General features: G+C 39.3%; 1 protein-coding gene across 5 annotated transcripts in view; it reads right to left on the bottom strand.

The window, feature by feature from the left end:
* Nucleotides 1–10,602, bottom strand: part of lrp1aa (low density lipoprotein receptor-related protein 1Aa) — a 192,062-nt gene extending 181,460 nt beyond the window's left edge. For all 5 annotated transcript variants that reach the window (XM_079857280.1, XM_079857281.1, XM_079857282.1 and 2 more), the window contains exon 1: nucleotides 10,163–10,602. In XM_079857280.1, coding sequence (XP_079713406.1) covers nucleotides 10,163–10,259 — 97 coding nt within the window. In that variant the 5' untranslated portion in view covers nucleotides 10,260–10,602. The remainder of the gene's footprint in view (nucleotides 1–10,162) is intronic.
* Between the last annotated feature and the right edge of the window lie 12,288 nt (nucleotides 10,603–22,890).

Genomic DNA, 22,890 nt, shown 5'->3' with positions numbered 1-22,890 from the left:
ACACTGTTACACTACACAACGAAGCTCTTACTGTGTACTCACATCGTGTTTGCATTGTGATTTGGTGTAAGCATTTGTGAGAGTGCAAAAATTGCGTTGCAATGATAAGATCTTTATTCACGCGATCAACAGACTGTCTGTCATCTGCTCAGTGCTCATCATGCTGCAACCTTTCATGTGATGGAATAGATTTAAATATAATGCTTTAAACGATACTTTTCACGATGTGTTAATCTCGATAGCTGTATTAGTAAAAACGTAGTACAAGTTTTCGAGAGAGTTCCTGTAATACTAGCTATTTCATTGCAAGCATGTCAGCCAATCACAGCAGTGGGCGTTTGCACTGCAGTCTCACAGCAGACACGCCCCTTAAAACGGAGCGTTCAAATCTGAGGCAGAAATGGCTTTTATTTATAAATTATGACAATTTTTTATGTAAAAATCATACTAACATTATAACGGCACCCCAGGCAACATTATAAAATAATAAAACAATCCAGTTCATGACCCCTTTAATATGGATATATATTGAACTTCGTCAAAGAGCTGAAATATATAAAAATATATTTTTATGATATTTAGGCTTTTGTGAGCCAAAAGTATTCAACATATATGTTTTAACATGAGACTAGTTTGATGGAATCACTTTCTGACCTTGTCTGGGCAAAGTTACATACAATCTTTGAATTTCTTTGTCATGACCGCATAACATTTTGAATGATATGCACAAGGATATCAGAAAGTTACTGTTTACATGGAGCAGACTCCTAAAAAACATATAACTGAGAATTCAGCCGCCAAGAAAAGTAGTCCTACCTCAAAATGAAAGATTTATTTTGAACAATGAACAATGAAATTATTTTCAGTGGACAAATTTATGCTAAACGCTGTTGATAGTGCCAAACTTTTATTGAACACCTGAAAAATAGTGTTGTAATAATAACAATCTGGTATTACATATACTATATGGGCTCTTATTTTAAATGTTCAGTACTTTTCAGTGATAAATACAGTCCATAAAGGGAACAGAAGATAACTGACTGTAAATGACATGCATGTCTTTATTTCAAGATTTCCCTGCACTTCCCGCTGAATATGTTTGATTTCAATTTCATATTTTGTTAACGTTGACTCTAGATTGGGAAATGTAATTAATTACAAAATTAATTTTTATCTTTTTGTAAATTTAATGCATTCATTCAGTACAATTAATTATATGTAAGTAATAGTTTAGTGATGAGCTGATTTTCCTACCACTGGAGAACCATCTTTATGTTTTTGTGAGTGTAATGTCAGCGCAGGACCAGCTGCTACTACAGGAAACACATCATGCCAAACCACACTGAACGACAGCAGGCTTTGCACAGGACGCTTTCTTGTCTTCAAAAGCAGCTAGACGAGGAGCAAACGAATGGAAGAGAACGCAGACGTCTCAAGATTTCTCACGGTTTTAAACGCTTTTAGTAAATATGAAAGTATAAATTGGAGCTGTGATGCAGAAACACATTATTTTCCTCATATTCTCCATTGTTGCGGCTCCTCTCTTCCCAGTCTGTCAGTAACGCTATGTTTAGTTCCTGTCTCTATGAAGCCCCTCCTTCTGAAAAGCACACTGTGCTCTGATTGGTCGGCTGGAGCAGTGTGTTGTGATTGGTCGAGCGCTTCGAGTGTGTTTGGGAAATGTCCCGCCCCTTGCCATAACCACCAGTTTAACACACTACTAACTAACTCAACCAGACCCCGCCAATTTATTCTGCGTATGAATTATTATAATTAGGAATATTGTGACGTGTTCGTTCCCGGAAGAAACTCAAGACTAGGCTACAATGGAGGCGTTTCAGGGAGTTCAGAAACACTGACTCTGATATAGAGAAGAACTGGAGCTTTTTCATGATCAAACTCAACATTACACACTAAAGAAAGATCGACATGTGAAATAAAAAAGCATAGGTCCTCCTTAAATGTTATGTGTTAGAGCCAAAAAAAATTATTAGCAATGTGGTTGCTGATGTTTTTATGTCTGTATATTAAATTAGGTTCAGAAATTGTCAGAATCTCCCTAAATAGTCATTGATGCAATGCAAGTGAATGAATGTGAAATGTGTTTTCTGGCAATGCAAAGAAAGAGTGTTCAAATCATGTTCCTGTGTAAGTTATTAAAATTACTAACAAATGTACCAGTGATGCAGTACCAATGGTTATGTCAGGTTCTTTAAGGAGATCTGGCCTGTATGAGATGTTTTAATAAAGTATCGCAGTCCTCAAAAAGAATGCAGGGAATAGTGCAAGACAACCTGTCAATCTCTGGAAGTCTGGAAAAAATCATTTTGTCAGCAGGACAATAATCCCAATCACAAGGTCGAGTTTACATTAACATAAACACACTCAAATCCAAAGCCAAATGGGCCAAAATCACACATGAACAGATATGACAGAAGACTTACAGCTGTCATTGTTCAATGAGTCTGAGAAACTTTGGCCACATGTTTTCAGGATATCTGAAATGAAGACCTAGGAGACCTATACATGTATCTGTTAACTTTCCCATTCATCTTAAAATCACTAAGATCAAACTCCTTAAAACATTCTTGATAAACTTCTTATTGTAAATGTTCCACTATATAAAGGGAAAAGTCATTTGAAAGTGCACGAGTCGTGACAGATTTCTTAGTTCGACGGTTGTTGTATGCTTCTGATTTGTTCAAGTCTCTTGAAAAGGAAATTGTGCATCCATAACAGGTCAGGGTGTTCAGTTTTAAAACTTTACAAACGTTTACCTAACTTAATATCCACTGTATAAACACTGTAGAGTCTGAGACTTATTTAGTGAGGTACTGTATATAAAGGCCGTCTCAAACACATTTAGACAACAGTCTAGTCTAGTCAAGGATGACAACTATTCACTGGCAGCAGACTTCACACAAACACTTTAAACCTTAGAGTTTTGAAGTTGATCACATTTGAAATATAATATGATTTCATGGTGCTGTGAATTCAAACAATAAAGCAAACACAAAGCCAAATTAAAAATGCAACTGATTCAAGCATTGAACTTCAGGTATAGAGGCAGAATCATTGCATTCTGGGTAATGCAATAACCTGTATAACTACAAATCATTGCAATGGATATATCTCCACTGTGCATCAAAATATCAGTTCAAGACTAGGGCATTTCAAACATTTTGAAGAAATCTAAGATTTCTGCATTTTTTTTCAAATTCGAAAAATGAACGAATTTCCACTAAGAGATCCACCACAATCAACAGGGTATAAGAACAACCAGCATTTGTAAACTGGATGTTACCAAAGCAACTGCTGTGTGTTTGCTCTTTCCAATCAGAGGTACTTTGAGGAATCAATACCCCCCACAACGACCCAACAGAAGGCTTGTGTCTCGTTTTGAGAAGGGAAGCGGCCTTTCCTCTAACCTCAGGAAATTCTTTCACTGAGCACATTTACATGCACACCAATACACTGATAACACAGATAAATCAGCTAATTGAATTAACTTGTTGTCCCGATTTACATATCCTGGCAAAGCAAGTAAACTGCATTTACAATATGTCTACCAAATTGGCATCAGACGATGTTTACAGTGAAACATTGCGATGGACGATGACATTCTCATTTTCGAAGCATTCGTAACAATTTCGTAACATTCTCATTTTTGGCATCAGAACCATTGTATGTCGGTGTGACAAGAGCCACCCACTTTTTAAGATCAATGATATTGAACCCAATCACTTTTACCGTCTCTAATTCACCGGTTACATCACTTGCCCACCGTGGCAGGAGTTTCAAGATTTCATTTATCACGTTATGAGAGTTACCGACAAGACGATGGCTGAAGATTTGGTTTCAAACCCCTACCGCAGAAAACGCTCGCTCTTTCTGGATGTGCTTAAATCCGCAGTTGCATTCACTGTTCCTCTGCCAGTCAATTCAATAGGAATCTGCACATTTGGGAGTTTCACATGAGGGAGAAAAGTTCTTCAAACAGATTTCGCTCATGTTCAAGTTGGTCAAGCGAATTTGCCGCTGCCTCCCACAGAGAGTTGCTTGGTTTGAAAGTGTCTTGTACATTGCTACGCTATTGGCAATGGACTTTTTTTGCCCACAAAATTTCTCTAATGTGACTGCACTTTAAGGACACTTTCCTGTCACATAGCCAGACACTTCAATAAGCTGACAGAACACAGGTGAAGGTGCTCTAAACATGCCATAATGGGCAAACATCTAGCTGTGTCAACTGTTTTTTTTTTACTTTACTCCAATAAAGGAAACCAGGGTTCATGCATTTACATGACCACACTGAATAATCGGGTTAAGAACGTGCATGTAAAAGCACTGTCCCTGCACCAACAAATCCGATTCTCAAACTCTTCATCGTTTACGTCTCACGGAATGAAAGTTCCCTCGGCTCTTCCTTCAGTGCTGTTTTCCTCCATCTGAGCCTGCTGGCGGCCGAGCGAGCGTCTGAGTAATGTGACAGCTATGGCCCTGTGAGCTCAATGTTTCCAGCCCTGCGAGCTCCAAGAACAGCTCTGTTGTCATGAACACTGGTAAAACAGTCTTCACCCTCACTAACACGTTAAAGATGGCAAACACTGTCTATGGGCTGAGATGGTCATCACAGAACTTCTCAAGTGTAGAGTGCCTTGCTCATTTTTTAAGGAATAAAAACATCTTAGACCAGTTTAAACTGGTTTGCTGCTCTTAGTTGGTCTCCCAGCCTAATCGGGCTGGTCTGTTGGCTGGTTTGGGGCATTTCTCAACTGGTCTGACAGGGAGACGAACTGGCTAGGCAGCTAAACACTGGCTTGGCCAAAGCTAGGGGACAAGATTAAGGCCTCTATATACTTAAAGCGAAATCGAAGAAAGAACTGCTGTGACATCATTTTAAACAAAATCAGGCCAAAACGAAGTTCATTTTGGGAGTTCGAAACAGCATGCCAAAGCGAACTTTCCAGAAAAGTTTGCTAAGGCTAGTAAACACCTTTGTACTACCATTGAGTACAAAGTCCGCCTTCTTTCACGTGGAAATGAATGAGTTGAACGAGAAGTGAAATGAGACACTGACACTGTTTTTCATGTTAAATACTATACTATAAAACTGCTTGATTTTAAGCAATCTATTGTATAAAGTGCTATAAATAAACATGACGTTGCTTTACTAGAGTCCCGAATTGCAGAGCTCATGCAAATCCACGTTGCTATGATCAGATGCCTTTCCTGTGCTTTATTTAAAAAATGCTGTTTTCTCATTTTGCATGTTTATTTTGTTATTAAAAGGAAAGCATGCAGTTCACTAACAGTATATCACTGTTCGTGTATTTCATTCTTCGTGTAGGGGTAAAATGAAGTTTGAAATACGGCGAGAAATACGCAAAATACTTCGCCGTGAGTATATCGGGGCCTTTAGGGTTTTCAGCAGGATAGTTCACCCCCAAAAAAAGAAAGTTTATCATCATTTACTCACCCTCATGTTGTTCCAACCTTGTATGACTTTTTATTTTATTAGAGGAACACAAAAGAAGATATTTTAAAGAATGTTTGTGCAGCTCTCACCATCCGCAGTAGCTTTCATGCACAAGTACATGGGAACCCATCAAGTATTTTTTGTTTCTGATCATTTCGTAGTGCTTTTTGTCATTTTTGGAGTTTGACAGCCCTTGGTCACTGCTGCTGTTGTTGTATGAAAAAGATCAAAGCAAACATTCTTTAAAATTTCTCCTTTTAAGTTTACAAAAAACAGTCATACAAATTGAGTAAGTGATGACAGATTTCCCATTTTTGGACAAGCTTTCAACCTTTAGAACAAACAAGGCAGCCTAATCACAAACCGAAACAAATTACCTAGTTAAGATCATTAAAGCACAAGCACATCATGCAACATTATCCACATAGCCAAGGGGGCGGATGGATAAAAGAGGGGGAAGAGCAGCTCAGTCTTTCTCCTGTCATCTTACTTCAGCTCAACTTCCTAAAATACACCCCTCTCCAATCCATGTTACTTCCTTTCTGTCTTTGATATTTCAAATTTCTGGGAAAGCTGACGCAAGTTTCTCCACCAAACATCTTGTTCAAAACAAATTGTGAGAATATCCACCCTCCTTTCCACCCTCTCCTCATGCATACTTCCAAACAAATGACCTTTCCCCATCCAGATGTGTTTCACAGTTGAGTGAAGGAGACGTGAGGTTGGGGGTGGGGAACACACTCGTCCGTCTCAACTGTTTATTTCCTCCTCTCTCTGTCTTTCCTGTGCTATATACATCTCATATCTCATATCTCTTCAGCTCTCCTTAAGAGTTCCCCATCAGTTCAAACTCTTGAAATGTCAAACCCTCAGGGGGCAGGTTACCTGTCAGGAAATATAAAGACATCGGTTGCACACAATACTGGCTCAATGGACTCGAGAGGAAGTTTGTTCAACCCAAGCACGACAGTAAAATTGTGTCTTTATCTACTCCCTTGGTCGTTTTCTCACACAAATGGCATCCGAAGATTTGGAATACAGGACATGGGTCGTATGGACCACTTTTAAAGGAGAACTCCGGTCAATTTTAACATTGAGCTCATTTTTTTTGTACATTTGGAGTGCTGTCAATATGAGAACAACGACAAAAATCGGTGTTGCCTACACCGAGTTATTCTATTTTTAAAATTTGCACCCTGTTGACTTCAATGGGGCAAGTACTAAACCTGCTTTTAGCCTCTTAACATCCTTGATGTGTCATTACAAGTGCACAGAAAATGTGAGTGATTCCTTCTGAGTGAACACGAGTGAGTCTGACTGCAGTAGATGTGAAAGAAATGTATAAAAATGATGTTATTTAAGCCAGCGCAAATACCTTTGTTTACATCCTGTTTTTCGGTTGAAGTCCAAAGTAGTCGATTGCAGAGTTCACACGCATAGGTTTAATACCTATGATCACGCGCGTGAACTCGGCAATCGACTACTTAAATAACATCATTTTTATACATTTCTTTCACATCTACTGCAGTCAGACTCACTCGTGTTCACACAGAAGGAATCACTCACATTTTCTGTGCACTTGTAATGACACATCAAGGATGTTAAGAGGCTAAAAGCAGGTTTAGTACTTGCCCCATTGAAGTCAACAGGGTGCAAATTTTAAAAATAGAATAACTCGGTGTAGGCAACACCGATTTTTGTCGTTGTTCTCTGTATTGACAGCACTCCAAATGTACAAAAAAATGAGCTCAATGTTAAAATTGACCGGAGTTCTCCTTTAAGGTTTTAGTTGCCATTCATTGTAATTATAATACAAAAAGCCATACAAGGTTGGATCTACAGGAGGGTGAGTAAAGGTCAGTTCACATCAAGGACATCCACCAAGAATCCACAGCACAACTATAACGATAATGACACAGAAGAACGGTATCATTGGAATCTCCAAGTTTTTTATTAAAGTCCCCCTGTAGTCAATTATTTTATCCCTTAAAATGCATCATGACATATTAAAAGATTTTACCTGTGAAAACAATTTCTTCATGCCTTAAAATAGCTTGAATGCAACTCTTGCTTCATTTAGTATACGTGGATACATGAATATGCAGATTAGTCTCCGCCTCCACTCAATCACACAAGCTCAGAAAACCTAATCAACTCTCTCAACTTTACTGTAGTAAACGCTACATGATGGCAAGTGGAAATACTGGTTAAATTCAGCCATATATGTTTGAACAGAACTGATTCAGAAGAAGTGGAAGACTGAAGTATACAGGCTCGTTTACAAGTCAAAGTATCAGAATAGTAATGCGTTTTATGTATCGCTCTCTACAGTGTCGGACACATAACGGTAATTAATATGATTAGCCTTTTAAAATTGCTTGACTACGTTGTAAAACAGCTAATAATGTGATGCTAATGTCCAATCAGTATCCTTAGAAACGGTTTGAACAACTCAGAACAACTCGTCAGTGGAGAAAAACATATAGTTCATCATAACATCGTGATACATAATTCACCAGCTATATTGCTAAATGTACCCGATTTTATATCAACAGAAAAATATAGTGGGATAACCTGGCTTCTCTTGAAACTTCAGTTAATGATATGCTAAAGCCCGCCCACACGTTGACCTGATTGGTTCCAAGGTAGTTTGTGACGTCAGAAGCGTGGTTAGTCTTGAAGCATGTTAAAAATAGACATACCTGTATAAACAACATTAAAAACTTGATTTTCACCACAGGGGGTCGAAGAATCCATCCGACTTTAAAAGGCTTGAGCATTTAAAGAGGCAGATGACGAAACTGCAGCGCTCACATACACTAAACAAAGTTATCGTCCATTAGTGTGGATGCCAATATAGTTATCATTATAGTTATCATCAGAACTGTCATTTTTGGGTGAACTGCCCCTTTAGTCTCTTCTTATTTACAACTAAATACAACCACTATAAAGTCACATTGGTCAGGATAAACTTAGCGGTTCTGGTGGGCCTGAGAGCATGGCCTATATAATTGCAAAATATACATAAAACAAATTTAATAAGAGCAACTGTACTGTACACCAAATTGTTGAAATGACCAATTATGTGCAATTTCTGCACCACTAACGTCACCAAGTGTAACTGCAAAAAATAACTGTTTTCTAAAAGGTCCCCATCTGCTAAGACTCACACAGATGGTCCGGCCCCAAACTCACGGTTGAGCCAATGTTGGTGTTGTTGAGCTTTCAGGATGTTTAGACAGTCTTACAGAGTCACAGTGTTGCACTTTTCAGAGGACTCAAGCAATTCCTGGATTTATATAAAGAGGTTGCTTTAAGAGGGATTCGGCAGTGAGTGTCACCTCAAAAGACCCAGGAGAAAACAGCGAGCTTCTGTGTGGTTCTCTGATAGAGGCCCCTTAATTAACACCATTGATGAGCTCAGCGAACATGAAGTCTTTCAGCTCACTCAGAATGCATATTCTATACTGCGCTAAAAGCCATTGTGAGAAAATGATGGGTTATTATCATAGCAATTTCAACTGCACACTGCAGCCTGTGAGAAACATGGAAATAAAACAGAATCGTGAATAAGGAAATAAAATACTCCATTCTTAATGACAAGGCCATGTAACCAACCATGTGTAGGTTAGTATGTGTGTGAAGAGACTTGGTGGACAAACATCAATTCAATCTGTCAAAACCTGACTTAATACGTCCTCAATGTCAAAGAAAATGATAAAGTGTGTTATTTTTTAAATTGTTAAAAAGAGTATTCATTTTGTTTCAGGGACAGTCTGTAGTAATTAAGTCTGTGCTACGTCCTCGTTTGCAGAGCTAAGTAAACAAGTGTGTAGTTGTTTCTAGAGTTATGGATGTACTTGCACACAAAGCAGTTTACCTATTGAATCACTTGTTGCACACACACACACACACACATTATACAATACAGTGTGTTGACTTCAGTCCAGCATCTACAGCACTGAATACACCTTGACAACATGACAGTGTGATTCAGTGAATTCTAGATTATTCCCATCCAGATCACAAAGCTGAGGGCTTGAAGCTCATGTGATTGTTCAATGCACTTCAACTTTAGAGCTTCATTACAGACTGCATGCAAACAATCCATCATGCATTTCAGTCCAAAGTTCACCAACCATCCTTTCCTTTTCAAACACATGTATAGTTTATTGATGGAAAGGGCCTGCTGGACTGCAGATGCACACAGCCTGCTCATGAGAGGTGTTCTGATTCAACACTAACAATCTCCTTCATTCAAGGAGGACTGGACCTCTACAAAACATGAAACCTCTACAACAATCCAACTGCAAATTGTCAGTAACATGTTGTTTGGTGCGATGTGTAAAAGTTGCATGTGTCGTGTTGTATTCTGGGCATGTGCGCTGTGATGGTTCATCCACAGATTATCAATGCATCTGCACTCCTGAGCTGGTTATGTGATGCACGCACTGCTACTTCAAGGTAAACCGTTATCTAATGCATTATAAGACATTACACATAACCTTTATCTCTACGTGGAGGCATTTTATATTCGGCTCAGATAGCAAAAGAAACTGTGCATCAACGCATCAAAGGATGGCCGTCTTGATTTGACGGATAAATGCATGGCAACAGTTGCTGAATTGTGGGTGTTGTGTGATGATACATGTACCAAATGAAAAGCCATCCTCATCCACTCACCATCTATTGCCCTCGCAGGAAGCACCACATCCAAACTGTGTAAAACCCCCAAAAAGAACAATCCGACCAGCAGCCTGCCAGCCGCGAAGCGCAACATTATATTTCACAGAAGAAAATCCAGAAACAAAATAGCAAATAAAATGCAAAAGCAAGGTCCGATGATCCAGAGAAGCTGCAGTCTGATCACGGCTGATGCGCCTCTCCAAATGCGCACACTGGCGCAAAAGGCTTCTTCTGGCACGCACGATTCACGTATTCCTTGAATGCATGGCACAACCTATGGATGATATATGTCTGATACTCGGCATCACCATGGAGACAGTGCGTTCAGAGCATTCCTTTGTTGAGGATGACAGCCAGCGCTCCGGTGTGTGCCAATGACACCTCAGTCTGAATGTGAGCCCGATTCACTCTGTTGCTGCTGGTAACACAGATTGGGCGAAATGTGTGGTCCAATCCTGAACTAGTGATGTTCGACTCCTGAACCGGTTCACTTTTCCATGAACCGCGAGTTGCGAGTCGGACATCAGTTGGTTCAAGAAATCCGACTTGTCTGGTATTTGAGACTGTAGACAAATATTTGCTATATTATATATTCATGTGCGTGTGCGTGCGTGTGTGTGTGTGGCTATACATTCGCGTTGTCCAGATATTTGTGTTATTTCGTGTATTAATGCAGATTTATTTCTTTATTGCATTTAATGTGACTGATTGTAGCTACTGTAATAAAATTACAGTAATACATATTAAGATCTGACAGAAAATGTGCCAATAAATGGTAAGTGGCATGACTCTTGAAGCTTGAGATTAATAAATATATATTTGTTAACGTATTAATCATGTAAAATGTCACGGGACGCCTGGGAACACGTGAGGACGTAAAAGAACTGATGAACTGGTCAAATGAATAACCTGTTCGAAAGAACCGATTCGTGCGAATGAGTCGAACTTCCCAACATGAGCCATGTGTGACGTCAGGAGGAGAGCTCCATCCCCGTGTAAATTGATGGAGAACTGCGGAGCTTCGTGATTGGCTGATGTAATGTCGACAAAGTGTATCATCCAATCAGCAACGCATGCGTTGAGTCGACGCCGAGAAATACGACACCTACAATGCATTAACTGCCTTAGAGATTTATTATTGCGAAACTGACCACTTTGAGAGTTTTAACGACGTCATTACATCTAATGTGGAGACATGAACGACCCATGAAGTTATGTTGAACTGGGTATAGTATTTAGTTAAATCAGGGAGATTTTGCATTGCAAAACACTGAAGCAATATGAGGATTAGCATCCTCTTACTGTAGTCAGACAGTTCATTCTCATATACTGTACATGTGTTTAGTTCATGCTCTGATCATTCAGGGATTTAAAAATAGTTAACAACAAATTCTTTCATTATGAAAACAAAATGTGAGGCATATCTGAGCTGTTTAATGTTTCTCCCAGTGTGCTAAACCTAAACTAAAACCAAGGGTACAGTAAGACACAAATAAACACAGGGATAAACATGTGCATGGGTTGAGAGACAGCCTTTATTCTGCTCAAGGCTCACAAATAGAAAATACTTTGAATGACTTCCAAACAAAAAGGAAACACTTAGCTGGCAACATTTTCGGCAATTATTCCCTTTCTCCATGAGGGCAGAACTGCTAACAATGCTGCCAGAGCTCAGCTCAAATCCTGTTGTGTAACTAAATGAGTTTATCCAAGATTCTCACTGTGACCAACTGCGCAAGTGAATAACAACTTTCAGTCTAACACACTAACTGAAGATAAAGAACACAAATACGGTATAATTCAGACACTGACAACAGAAAACATATTCTTATCTACACTGTAAGAAAAGTCCATAAAATAGGGTGTAATGCACTGAGTTAAAAGGAATTTTCTGTAGGTATAGACTTTTTTCACAGGTGTATTACTTGTATTTTGAATTAAACATTGTTGTGTTTTAGGGTAAAAAGAAATGTCTGTTAACAGAGTGTCACCAGTAGGCGTTTTTTTTCCTCCTAAAGTGCATATTTTACCACATAATGTGACGGTGGTAAAGACTGGCCTAATTCAGGATATTTATAATCCAAAATGCTTAAGCTTCCAACAAGAAACAGAATAATATATTTAACTTTCATTACATTTTAGTTTCAGTCAGCAACTGGATATTTTTTATATTTAGACCATAGGCCTAACAATTAATATCACATGTGATCAGCCACAGGTAAATAACATTCTTTAAATATTTGGGCTGTGCTTTGGGATAAAAAATGTTTTGATAAGTCTGTGTGTAAACCTTTCCTTGGAATGGCTTGCTGTTGTAACGAATGGTGCGCAGCACGCATGATGACAGAGTGCATAAACAAAATCTTTATTTAGAACAACAAAGATTTAAGAGATATCTATAACACGAAGGAAAATGCAAACCATATATACTGAGATGAGAACTGACAATGGAGTGAACAGAACCAGAGTTTAAATATAAAGACAAACATAATGACCTGACTGGTGATAATTATACGTAACTATAGAAAGAAACGAGGAGATAATCAGTAACGGAGAAGGCAAAAGTGGAACAAATGGAACAGAATAACAAAATAGAATTTTTATGTTTGTTTGTTTTTTATCCACAGTGCATCAATGTAGAAAAAACATTATAAATAAGTAATCGCATCAAGAAATTATGTGTTGTGAATTCCAATGAATGTGAAAGTTTTTAATGGTTTATTGGAGTGAAACACTTTTCAGATAAGAGGACGACACTCCATTAGGGCTTTCGTAGTGACAGCAAAATCTCAATCAGATAAAAAGTTCTAATTCATTTTTTTTTTAATCTTTTTTAAAGATGCAAAAACATAGAGCAGATAAGCTTAGTATCTTTATGGAAACAGGAAAAACAGTAATATTAACCATAACCATAAAAGGTATTACAAAATGATGTGAAAGGTTTTTCAATGCACAGGTTTCTAATGTACTTTTAAAGAGGCAAATTTGTTCTTTGAAGGCTTTTGTACCTTTCTTTTTTGAGAGTGCATAAGATTACAGAATAACCATCATCATTAAGCCATTAGAAATCTTTTGTAGCACATCATTGAAAAAAAGAAATGTAGCACACTATGAACTTTCTGTAGTTCTCCATTCATTTGTGTACAATACATGTGCTATGTTACCGCAGTCCATGAGCCTGATTCCTTCTTCAGGAAGAATATTCATTCTCTTCAGAAGAGTTTTATTCTCTTCATATTCAGTGGTTCACATCAAGTAGTTATGAGTCTTTGTATTATTAGAAGCAAAGACACGCATGATAAGTGTGTTAAGTGCCCCAGTTTCATGCTCAAGCCATATAACACCTCAAACTAAGATCCCGGGATATAAGAGACACTAGCGGCTCATCTCTCATCATTGTCGGCCCCCTCATGGAAATCAAGGATTCTTCCGTCCAAACCCTGCACACATGTCGGTTCTGCAGGTGTAGAAGGACTTCCTTAGGGAGATGGATACGTCACCTAGCATAAAATCAGTTTCCCTACTCAACTCTTTGACCACCTCAGGTCAAACGGTCACCTATAGGTCTGACATATAATACGTGGTATGCAAATATCTCTGCATGAACTATATATTGGCACATAGTCCGAACAGTGGCGGAGCCAGGATTTTTTCATATTGGTGCATGGCCAGGCAGAAGCACAGAAATCTTCATTATTTTAACATAAAAAGGAGTTTGACTATATAGCTGGACTGTTTTAGTGCCTACAACACAACCGAATACAATTAATTTGTACTTAATTGTAATTGAGAAAGTAGTGAAATAGAGTGAATTCAACCATTTTTTGTGTTATTTCTCACCTTCTCAGGCATATAGCTCACACTCACACTATAGCTTGTATCTTCATGGATATATATATATATATCAGTATTTTATATAATCAATGAATTCTTCAACGATTCTGAGTTAGACTGTAATGTCTGTTTCAAAAACTTTATCTTTCTATTACTTGTATAAATTAATTGCAACAGTTCTATCATTAAACCCAGTACAAAGAAAAAATGTGTTCTCTTTTGAATCCCCATGTGCAAGAATGTGAAGAAGGCGGAAATCAACAGCACATAGAAAAAGCCAGAATGTAAAATGAGTTATTTTACGCATTTAAATATATATTAACGCAAAAGTAGCGCTAATCTTCTAGTACAACTTCTCACATTTATTTGTGCATTTTATTGTGATCTGTTCTTACATAGCAGAATATTTTAGTCCATATTTATAGTTAGAGACATGGACTTGTATGACTAAGATCTTATAATATCTTATAAGATGTTCATGTTATAGGCTACATAACAAATACAATACATATATGCATGCACAGTTTTGACGCAGATTTAATCGCCTTTTTGGTAATTTCATGACTTGACTGACGACAGAACTACGACGTTGCAGACTCGTATTTCTTTTGCGGATCTCACGACTAATTCCTATTCTCTAAACCCAGTGATGTGCAGGTTTAGGGGCGGAGTCAGGGGTAGGTCATTCGTACGAATTCATACGAATTGGGCAACTCGTTAAATATGTACGATATACCCTGACCAATATAGCAAAAATCTTACGAATTCGTGCGAGTGAGGTCGTATGAATTCGTACGAATAAACCGCGCGTGATATTGAAGAGTGTGCGCCGCGAGCACAGTACGGCTTACCAGACAGTACAGTTTTTGTGTGTGTGTGTGTGTGTGCATGTGTGTGTGTGTGTGTGTGTGTGTGTGTTCTTAAAGAGACATTCCACGTTAAAATAAACGCTATTATTATTGTAAAGAAAAATAGAGACAGAAACAGCAGTTGTGAGCGGCTTGAATGAAAAATAGGCATCAGAGAGCTAGCATATAGTATAGATTGCGCTTTCTCTTTCTGTTTGATCAGGGGTTTTTTCAAACTTTTAACTTCAGTTTGTTCATTTTTAAAGTGAACTTTTACCTTGGAATACTGTCTTGAACTGAAAGTGACGCGTCTGGTGTGCAATACTGTGAGTTGGTAGATTGGTGTGTCTTTCTCGCGCAGGACTTGAAACGCCCGCACATGCATTCAAAGCAAAGCTATAAAGCGTCATTTTAAAGGGAGAGTAAAATGTGGTTATAATTTTAATGCGGCTCTGCTTGTGCTAATGGTGGTTTGATGGCAGGTTTAGACGCAACCGAATGCAATCTCTGGCTGAATTTAATGGAGATCTCTGAGAAGGATAAAACATTCCTGCTAGATGCTTTGATTTTGCAGTCTGGGCTGTTTTGCGATGCATTAACTGCTGTCATTCTGCTTTGGCTAGAAAACAAGATTTTGTCGCTAAGAGTGATTAATCTCCCGGAGAGTCTGAATCATGGAGCGGACCATATTTCGAGGCCCAGGATGAGGCCCAGAAAGTGAAGGTTGCACCCTCAGGTTGTCAACAGGATTTGTCAGAAGTTGGACTTTTTTGCATCCAGCGAGATGTCACACTATCCTCTCTGGGAATAGATACTATGGCCCATGAATGGCCCAAGGCGTATCTGTATGCCTTTCCACTGCTGCACTTATTTTTGGCTGTTCTGTGGCGAGTCCGGAAGAACAAGTCCGTCTTCTCTTAGTGGCTGCATTTGGGCCATCATACATGGTTCTCAGATCTGATCTCTCTTCTGGAGGAACCTCCTTGGAGAATCCCAATCACAGACAATCTCTCTCATGTTCAAGGCTTGCTATGGCACTATTGTCCAGAGATATGGAGACTATGGGTTTGGCCTGTGAACAGGGTACTTTGATGAATTCAGGCCTTTCATCTGATATCACTCAAATCATTTTGAATGCTAGTGTCACGGATCTCTGAGGGAAGACTCAAGTTCAGGGGTTTATTGACAAAACATCAGACTAGACAAGATAGTGAGGAAGATGAGGTGATAACAGTCCAAACACTAGGCAGGGAACGGGGCACAATGACAGGTAAGCAGGAAGAGCAACCACTGTAACTAGGTCAAGATGATGGTAGGCTGGAGAGCAGTTCTGGCAGGGCAGAATAAGACCAGAGGGTACCAGTGATGGCCAGGCGGGAACCCCAAATCCAACGGCCAACGCACTCCAGTATCTCAGGCTTTACACCAGGCTTGCTGCTAGGCAAGGAGAGTAAACGGCCAGGGAATCTCTGCTTGCAGGACAGGAACTAAAGACACAGGGAAAAGACAAGACAGACAGGACCGATGGTACCCTGGAAATCCAGAGTTCTTGTGAGAGCACAAGTTGAATTTGCTCAGCGAGTTACTCTGGCGTCGAGTAATGAAGCTCATTAAATATGCCCCTCGATCTGAGCTGCACCAATCACATCGGGTTATCTGATATAGACGGGCCAGAAGCGAGATGACGACAGCGCTGTGACGTCCAAGTCATTAGTAAACATTGCAAGATGGCTATGGATGAACACCAGTTGTTTGAAACGGCTTTGGCCGCTACAATGAACGAGTTAGACTTGGCTTTTTATCTAAAAGAGGAACAGAAGACGGCGCTCGAATCGTTCCTTTGCAATAAGGACGTTTTTGTTGTTTTGCCGACCGGATACGGCAAGAGTCAAGTCAAGTCAAGTCATCTTCATTTATATAGCGCTTTTAACAATGTAGATTGTTTCAAAGCAGCTTTACAGAGATAAGCGTATAATTTAAGGTAACAGAGATTGTTTCGGCTTTACAGCAGAGTTAAGTTATTTCCATCTAAAGTTAGTTTTGATTTATTTGCTTCCGTCGCAATGATCATTTGTTATTAAATTAGGGGCCGCTAAGACGACACCATTCCCTCTACACAGACTTCAAACGCGAACCTGTGAGAAACGCTGATGGCGTTCACATGCGCATTTAGAATGGGTTCTATAGTTATGTGCGTTTGAATATATGCAGGTTTGGAATTCCCTACAAGCCAAGCCTAAACAAAGTACTTGTCTTTCCCTATAAATTTTGATAAAGAATTTTATTTTATTTTGTTGCTTTGGGGTAGGAACGCGAAATGGATTTTCCCGACAACGCCTTATCTGTAGAGTGGTAGTGGGATCCTCCATAGGGAGAGACTAGTTGGCACTTCAGCACTGCGTTGTCATCGGTCCAGGCGAAGGTCCTTCGTCAGATCTGGATACGGCCTGGATCCGGCAGGCTGCAGGAAAACCTCGGGATAAACACAGACACTAAAATTAGCGTAGATGCCATTCTTCTCATGATGTGTTCCCGGTTCCGGCTGACCTAATCTATGCAGCCTAACATTAAATTATAGAAGTCTATAATGTATTATGTGAAAGCTAGGTCAAAGAGATGTGTCTTTAATCTGGCTTTGAACTGACAGAGTGTGTCTGCTTCCCGGACAATGGTAGGAAGACTGTTCCAGAGTTTTGGTGCTAAATAGGAAAAGGATCTACCGCCAGCAGTCGATTTTGATATTCTAGGTATTATCAACTGGCCGGAATTTTGAGATCGCAATAGACGTGACGGACTATAATGCGTTAAGAGCTCGCTCAAGTACTGCGGAGCTAAACCATTTAGTGCTTTGTAAGTGATCAGCAATATTTTAAAATTGATGCGATGTTTAATAGGGAGCCAATGCAGTTTTGACAGAACCAGGCTAATATGGTCATACTTCCTGGTTCTGGTAAGGACTCGAGCTGCTGTGTTTTGAACCAGCTGTAGTTTGTTTATTAAGCGTGCAGGGCAACCACCCAGTAGAGCATTACAATAATCTAGCCTTGAGGTCATGAACGCATGAACTAATTGTTCCGCATTTGTCAATGAGAGCATATGGCGTAATTTAGATATATTTTTAAGATGGAAAAATGCAGTTTTACAGATACTAGACACGTGACTTTCAAATGAAAGATTGGTATCAAAGAGCACACCCAGGTTCCTAACCGACGACGAAGACTTAACAGAGCAGCCATCGAGTGTTAGACAGTATTCTAGATTATTACGTGAGGAAGTTTTTTGTCCAATAATTAGAAACTCTGTTTTTTCAGAATTTAGAAGTAGGAAATTACAAGTCATCCAATTTTTTATATCCGCTATGCATTCCGTTAATTTTGTGAATTGATAAGTTTCGTTAGGTTTTGAAGAAATATAGAGCTGAGTATCATCGGCATAACAGTGAAAGCTAATGCCATGTTTCCTAATGATATCTCCTAAGGGTAGCATGTACAGAGTGAACAGCAACGGTCCTAGTACTGAGCCTTGTGGTACGCCATACTGAACTTGTGATCGATGAGACATCTCATCATTTACTGCTACAAACTGATAACGGTCAGATAAGTATGATTTAAACCATGCTAGTGCAATTCCACTAATGCCAACATAATGTTCTAATCTATTTAAAAGAACGTTGTGGTCAATGGTGTCAAATGCAGCACTAAGATCGAGTAACACTAACAGAGAGATACAACCACGATCGGATGATAAGAGCAAATCATTTGTGACTCTAACGAGAGCTGTCTCGGTACTATGGTACGGTCTAAATCCTGACTGGAAATCCTCGCAGATATCATTTCTTTCAAGAAAGGAACACAGTTGTGAGGATACTGCCTTTTCTAATATCTTTGACAGAAAAGGTAGATTCGAGATCGGCCTGTAATTGACTAATTCTGTAGGATCAAGTTGCGTTTTTTTAACAAGCGGTTTAATCATAGCCAGCTTAAAGTTTTTTGGTACGTATCCTAGAGACAAAGACGAATTAATGATATTAAGAAGAGGATCTATGACCTCTGGAAGTATTTCTTTCAGTAGCTTAGTCGGTATAGGGTCTAACATACATGTTGTAGATTTAGATGATTTAATGAGTTCAGTAAATTCTTCCTCTCCTATAGCAACGAATGAATCAAATTTTTCCTCAGGGAGACTGCAATGCACTGCCTGATGCGATACTGTAGTAGACGGTTGCATAGTTATAATTTTGTCCCTGATATTATCAATCTTATAAGTGAAGAAGTTCATAAAGTCATTACTGCTGTGTTGCTTGGAAACTTCTGGGCTTGAAGCTTTATTTTTCGTTAGTTTAGCCACCGTTTCAAATAAATACCTAGGATTATGTTTATTTTCTTCTAATAGGGTTGAAAAATAAGCAGATCTAGCAGCTTTTAAAGCCTCTCTGTAAGCAATAGAGCTCTCCTTCCATGAAATGCGAAATACCTCTAGTTTTGTTTTCTTCCAGTTGCGCTCCATTTTTCTAGCTGCTCTCTTAAGGGCCCGAGTGTGCTCATTGTACCACGGCGTTGGACTATTTTCTTTAATCTTCTTTAAGCGCAACGGAGCAACTGTGTCTAAAGTGCTGGAAAAGAGAGAGTTAAACGTTTCTGTTGTAATATCTAGTTCTTCTAAGCTATCTGAGATGCTGAGATGATGAAACTGATTAGGAAGATTATTAATAAAGCAATCTTTAGTAGCAGAAGTGATAGGTCTAACATATTTGTAACACGGAGTCGGCTTTGCATCTTTGGCTAAATGAAGTTTACACGAGACTAGATAATGATCTGAGATGTCATCGCTCTGCTGCAGAATTTCAACGGCATCAACATCTATTCCGTGTGATAATATTAGATCTAGAGTATGATTACGACGATGAGTAGGTCCTGACACGTGTTGTCTAACTCCAGTTGAATTTACAATGTCTTTAAATGCCAATCCCAATGCATCTTTTTCATTATCGATGTGTATATTAAAATCACCAACAATTAGTACTTTATCTGCAGTCAATATTAATTCTGATAGAAAGTCCGCAAATTCTTTGATAAAGTCAGTATGGTGCCCTGGTGGCCTGTATACAGTAGCCAACACAAATCTCAAACGTGATTTATCGTTTACACTATATATTTTTACATTAAGCACCAATGCTTCAAAAGAATTATATTTAAAACTTGATTTCTTAGTGGTTTTGAAACTATTACTATAAATTACAGCAACACCACCCCCTTTGCGTTTCAGACGAGGCTCATGTTTATAACAGTAATCTTGCGGGGTTGATTCATTTAAAGTAATGTAATCGTTTGGTTTTAGCCAGGTTTCTGTCAAACACAGCAAATCTAGGTTATTATCTGAAATCATATCGTTAACAACGAGTGCTTTTGAAGTAAGCGAAGTTGAACATCAATTAAATTTTTAACCTTAGATGGGTTTAAACGTTTTTTGGATTTCCAAATTCGGGGAACAGACACAGTCTCTATATGATGATAGCTAGGTGAAAGAGGCTCTATGTGATAGGATTTATCTGACCTTGGTGACGCGAGGCCGCTAGCAGACGGTCGGTTTAGCCAGTCTGTCTGCTTCCTGACCTGAGCCCCAGATTGTCATGTTTGAGCTCTAAGACTATGAGCCATATTAGTAGAGAGAAGAGCAGCACCATCCCAGGAGGGATGAATACCATCTCTTTTCAACAGGTCAGGTTTGCCCCAAAAACTTTTCCAATTGTCTATGAATTCTATATTATTAAGCGGACACCACCTAGACAGCCAACCGTTAAGCGAACACAATCTACTAACTATCTCATCACTCCTGCGAACAGGAAGGGGGCCAGAGCAAATTACAGTCCTTGACATCGTACTTGCAAGTTCACACACCTCTTTAATATTAATTTTGGTGATCTCCGACTGGCGGAGTCGAACATCATTAGTGCCGACATGAATAATGATCTTAGAGAATTTACGATTAGCATTAGCCAGCACTTTTAAATTTGCTTTGATGTCAGGCGCTCTGGCTCCCGGCAAACATGTGACTATGGTGGTTGGTGTCTCTATTTTCACGTTCCGTGTGATAGAATCGCCAATAACTAGGGCACAATCATTCTCAGTGGGTGTTTCACTGAGCGGGGCAAATCGATTTGTTATGGTAATCGGAACGGAAGAGTGGTTTTTAGATCCGCGACTAGAGCGATCCCTCACTGTCACCCATTTGCCCGGCTGCACGGGCTCTACTTCAGCCGGAACCACGCCATGTAAAGTGTTCACTATTCTATGCGCATCCAAAACATCTAAAGCACTAGCACTCTTACTATCCTCAATTAAAGTTTGGATGCGTGTTTCTAATTCTGAAATCTTCTTTGTCAACCTAACTGTCTCCTTACATTTATCACATATAAATCCTATATTGTCGACAGAGAAGGCTATACTAAACATGTGACATGAAGTGCAAGTGACAATAACAGGACAAGACATTACTCACCGTGTTTGTTGACTGATTCTTACTCACCTGAGCTTTTTATGAACTCAAAGGCGCGGACGCGCGAGAGAAAAATAAATAAATAAAAATAGCTGAGCGCACGGGTGGCGCGTTAACAGGCTAGCGAATTACTAGCGTTTTGTGCTAGTAGTACTAATAACAAAAGCTAGCGATGTCAGGTTAATCTGAGATGTTGGGTAAAATGTAGTAGTATAAACAACTAGAAATGGTAGTAAAATGATGGTTCAAAACAAAGAAATATAAGGCTAAGACGGAGCTTACAGCACCGAAGCACACAAACACACTCACAGCAGGCAGCGAGGCAGACAGGAGCAATCGAAAGAGTCTAATCTACCAGTTAGCTCCGCTGGTAGCTAAGTGTATGGGGCTTGTTGTGATTGTATCCAATTGTGTGCAGTGAGATTTTCAAATTCATGCTTGGTGCCGCCCCTCGAACCGGCCTTATTTTCATTAGTCGATACCAGACCATTAATCTTTCAGATTTAGGTCTGGATTTCCAGGCTAGACCGATGGTAGAACAAATGCACTGCAAAAAGAATTAACTTGTACAAATGACACTATAGATTTAGCAACAAGAAAAGTACTAGGAAAATACACAAAGGCACAATGTTTAACGAACCGGCAAAACATGAGGGAAAGAGCACACATTATAAAGGGAGCAGAAAACACGAGGAGCTGAGCACATGAGGAAAGGGAGAGCAGACTCAGACAAGGAACAGGTGAGCACACTCAGACAAACGAAGACTAATCAATGACTAAACAAGAGGGTGTGGTAACAAAGACAGAGCCATGCATTAAAGCACAACACAAACAAAGACACATTAAAGCTGCTACACTGTGTGATAATTTCCCCCATCTAGTGGTGAAATTGTACATGACTACCCAGTGAATATTAATTTCTGTTCCTTTAAATTTCGAGGTCGTTTTAACTCCTACGGTGGCCGTATTATTCCAAGATTAACATGGCTTCCAGTTCGACTTAGTCCAATTGCGCTTTTAAAACTATTCATCACCTGTGATCCGTCGCAGCACAGATTTATGTTACAAGGTAAACAATACTTTTTCACCATTGACGTGAGGAAAAGTAACGCAAGTTATTCTAGAGGTCGTTCTGCACAACCATGCTATGGTTAGACAAGCAACTATAATACACAAATAGGCTGAATTACCTGCCGAGAAGAAAGCAGGCAACTTCGGCGTCCGTTTTAAAATCTTTGCTCCTCATGAGCTCTTTCCATCTGGGAAAAGTTACTCCAGTATTGACTTTGGTCTTGCTGATTTGCCTGTCGCGTTGACGTTTTAATTCTCTCTTTCGCTTCCTTGGCGACTCTGCTACATGTCCTTGAAAATAGGCGTGATCCTCCATCAGCAATCTTTCAAATCTGCCGGCAGTCGCGAGTAATCTCCCCCTTGCATTCGTCTCTGTCACTGAGTGTAAAGCGCGAAAGGCGAAGCTTGAATTTACTGGTATGTCCCTCTTTGGCTAATGTAGTTTCAAGATGGAGGGACAACATGGCGACCGGTATT

This window comes from Squalius cephalus (assembly GCF_949319135.1).
Source record: "Squalius cephalus genome assembly, chromosome: 22".
Lineage (NCBI taxonomy): Eukaryota > Metazoa > Chordata > Actinopteri > Cypriniformes > Leuciscidae > Squalius > Squalius cephalus.
The sequence above is the reverse complement of the archived record's forward strand: the minus strand, read 5'-3'. Positions and strand labels throughout refer to the sequence as shown.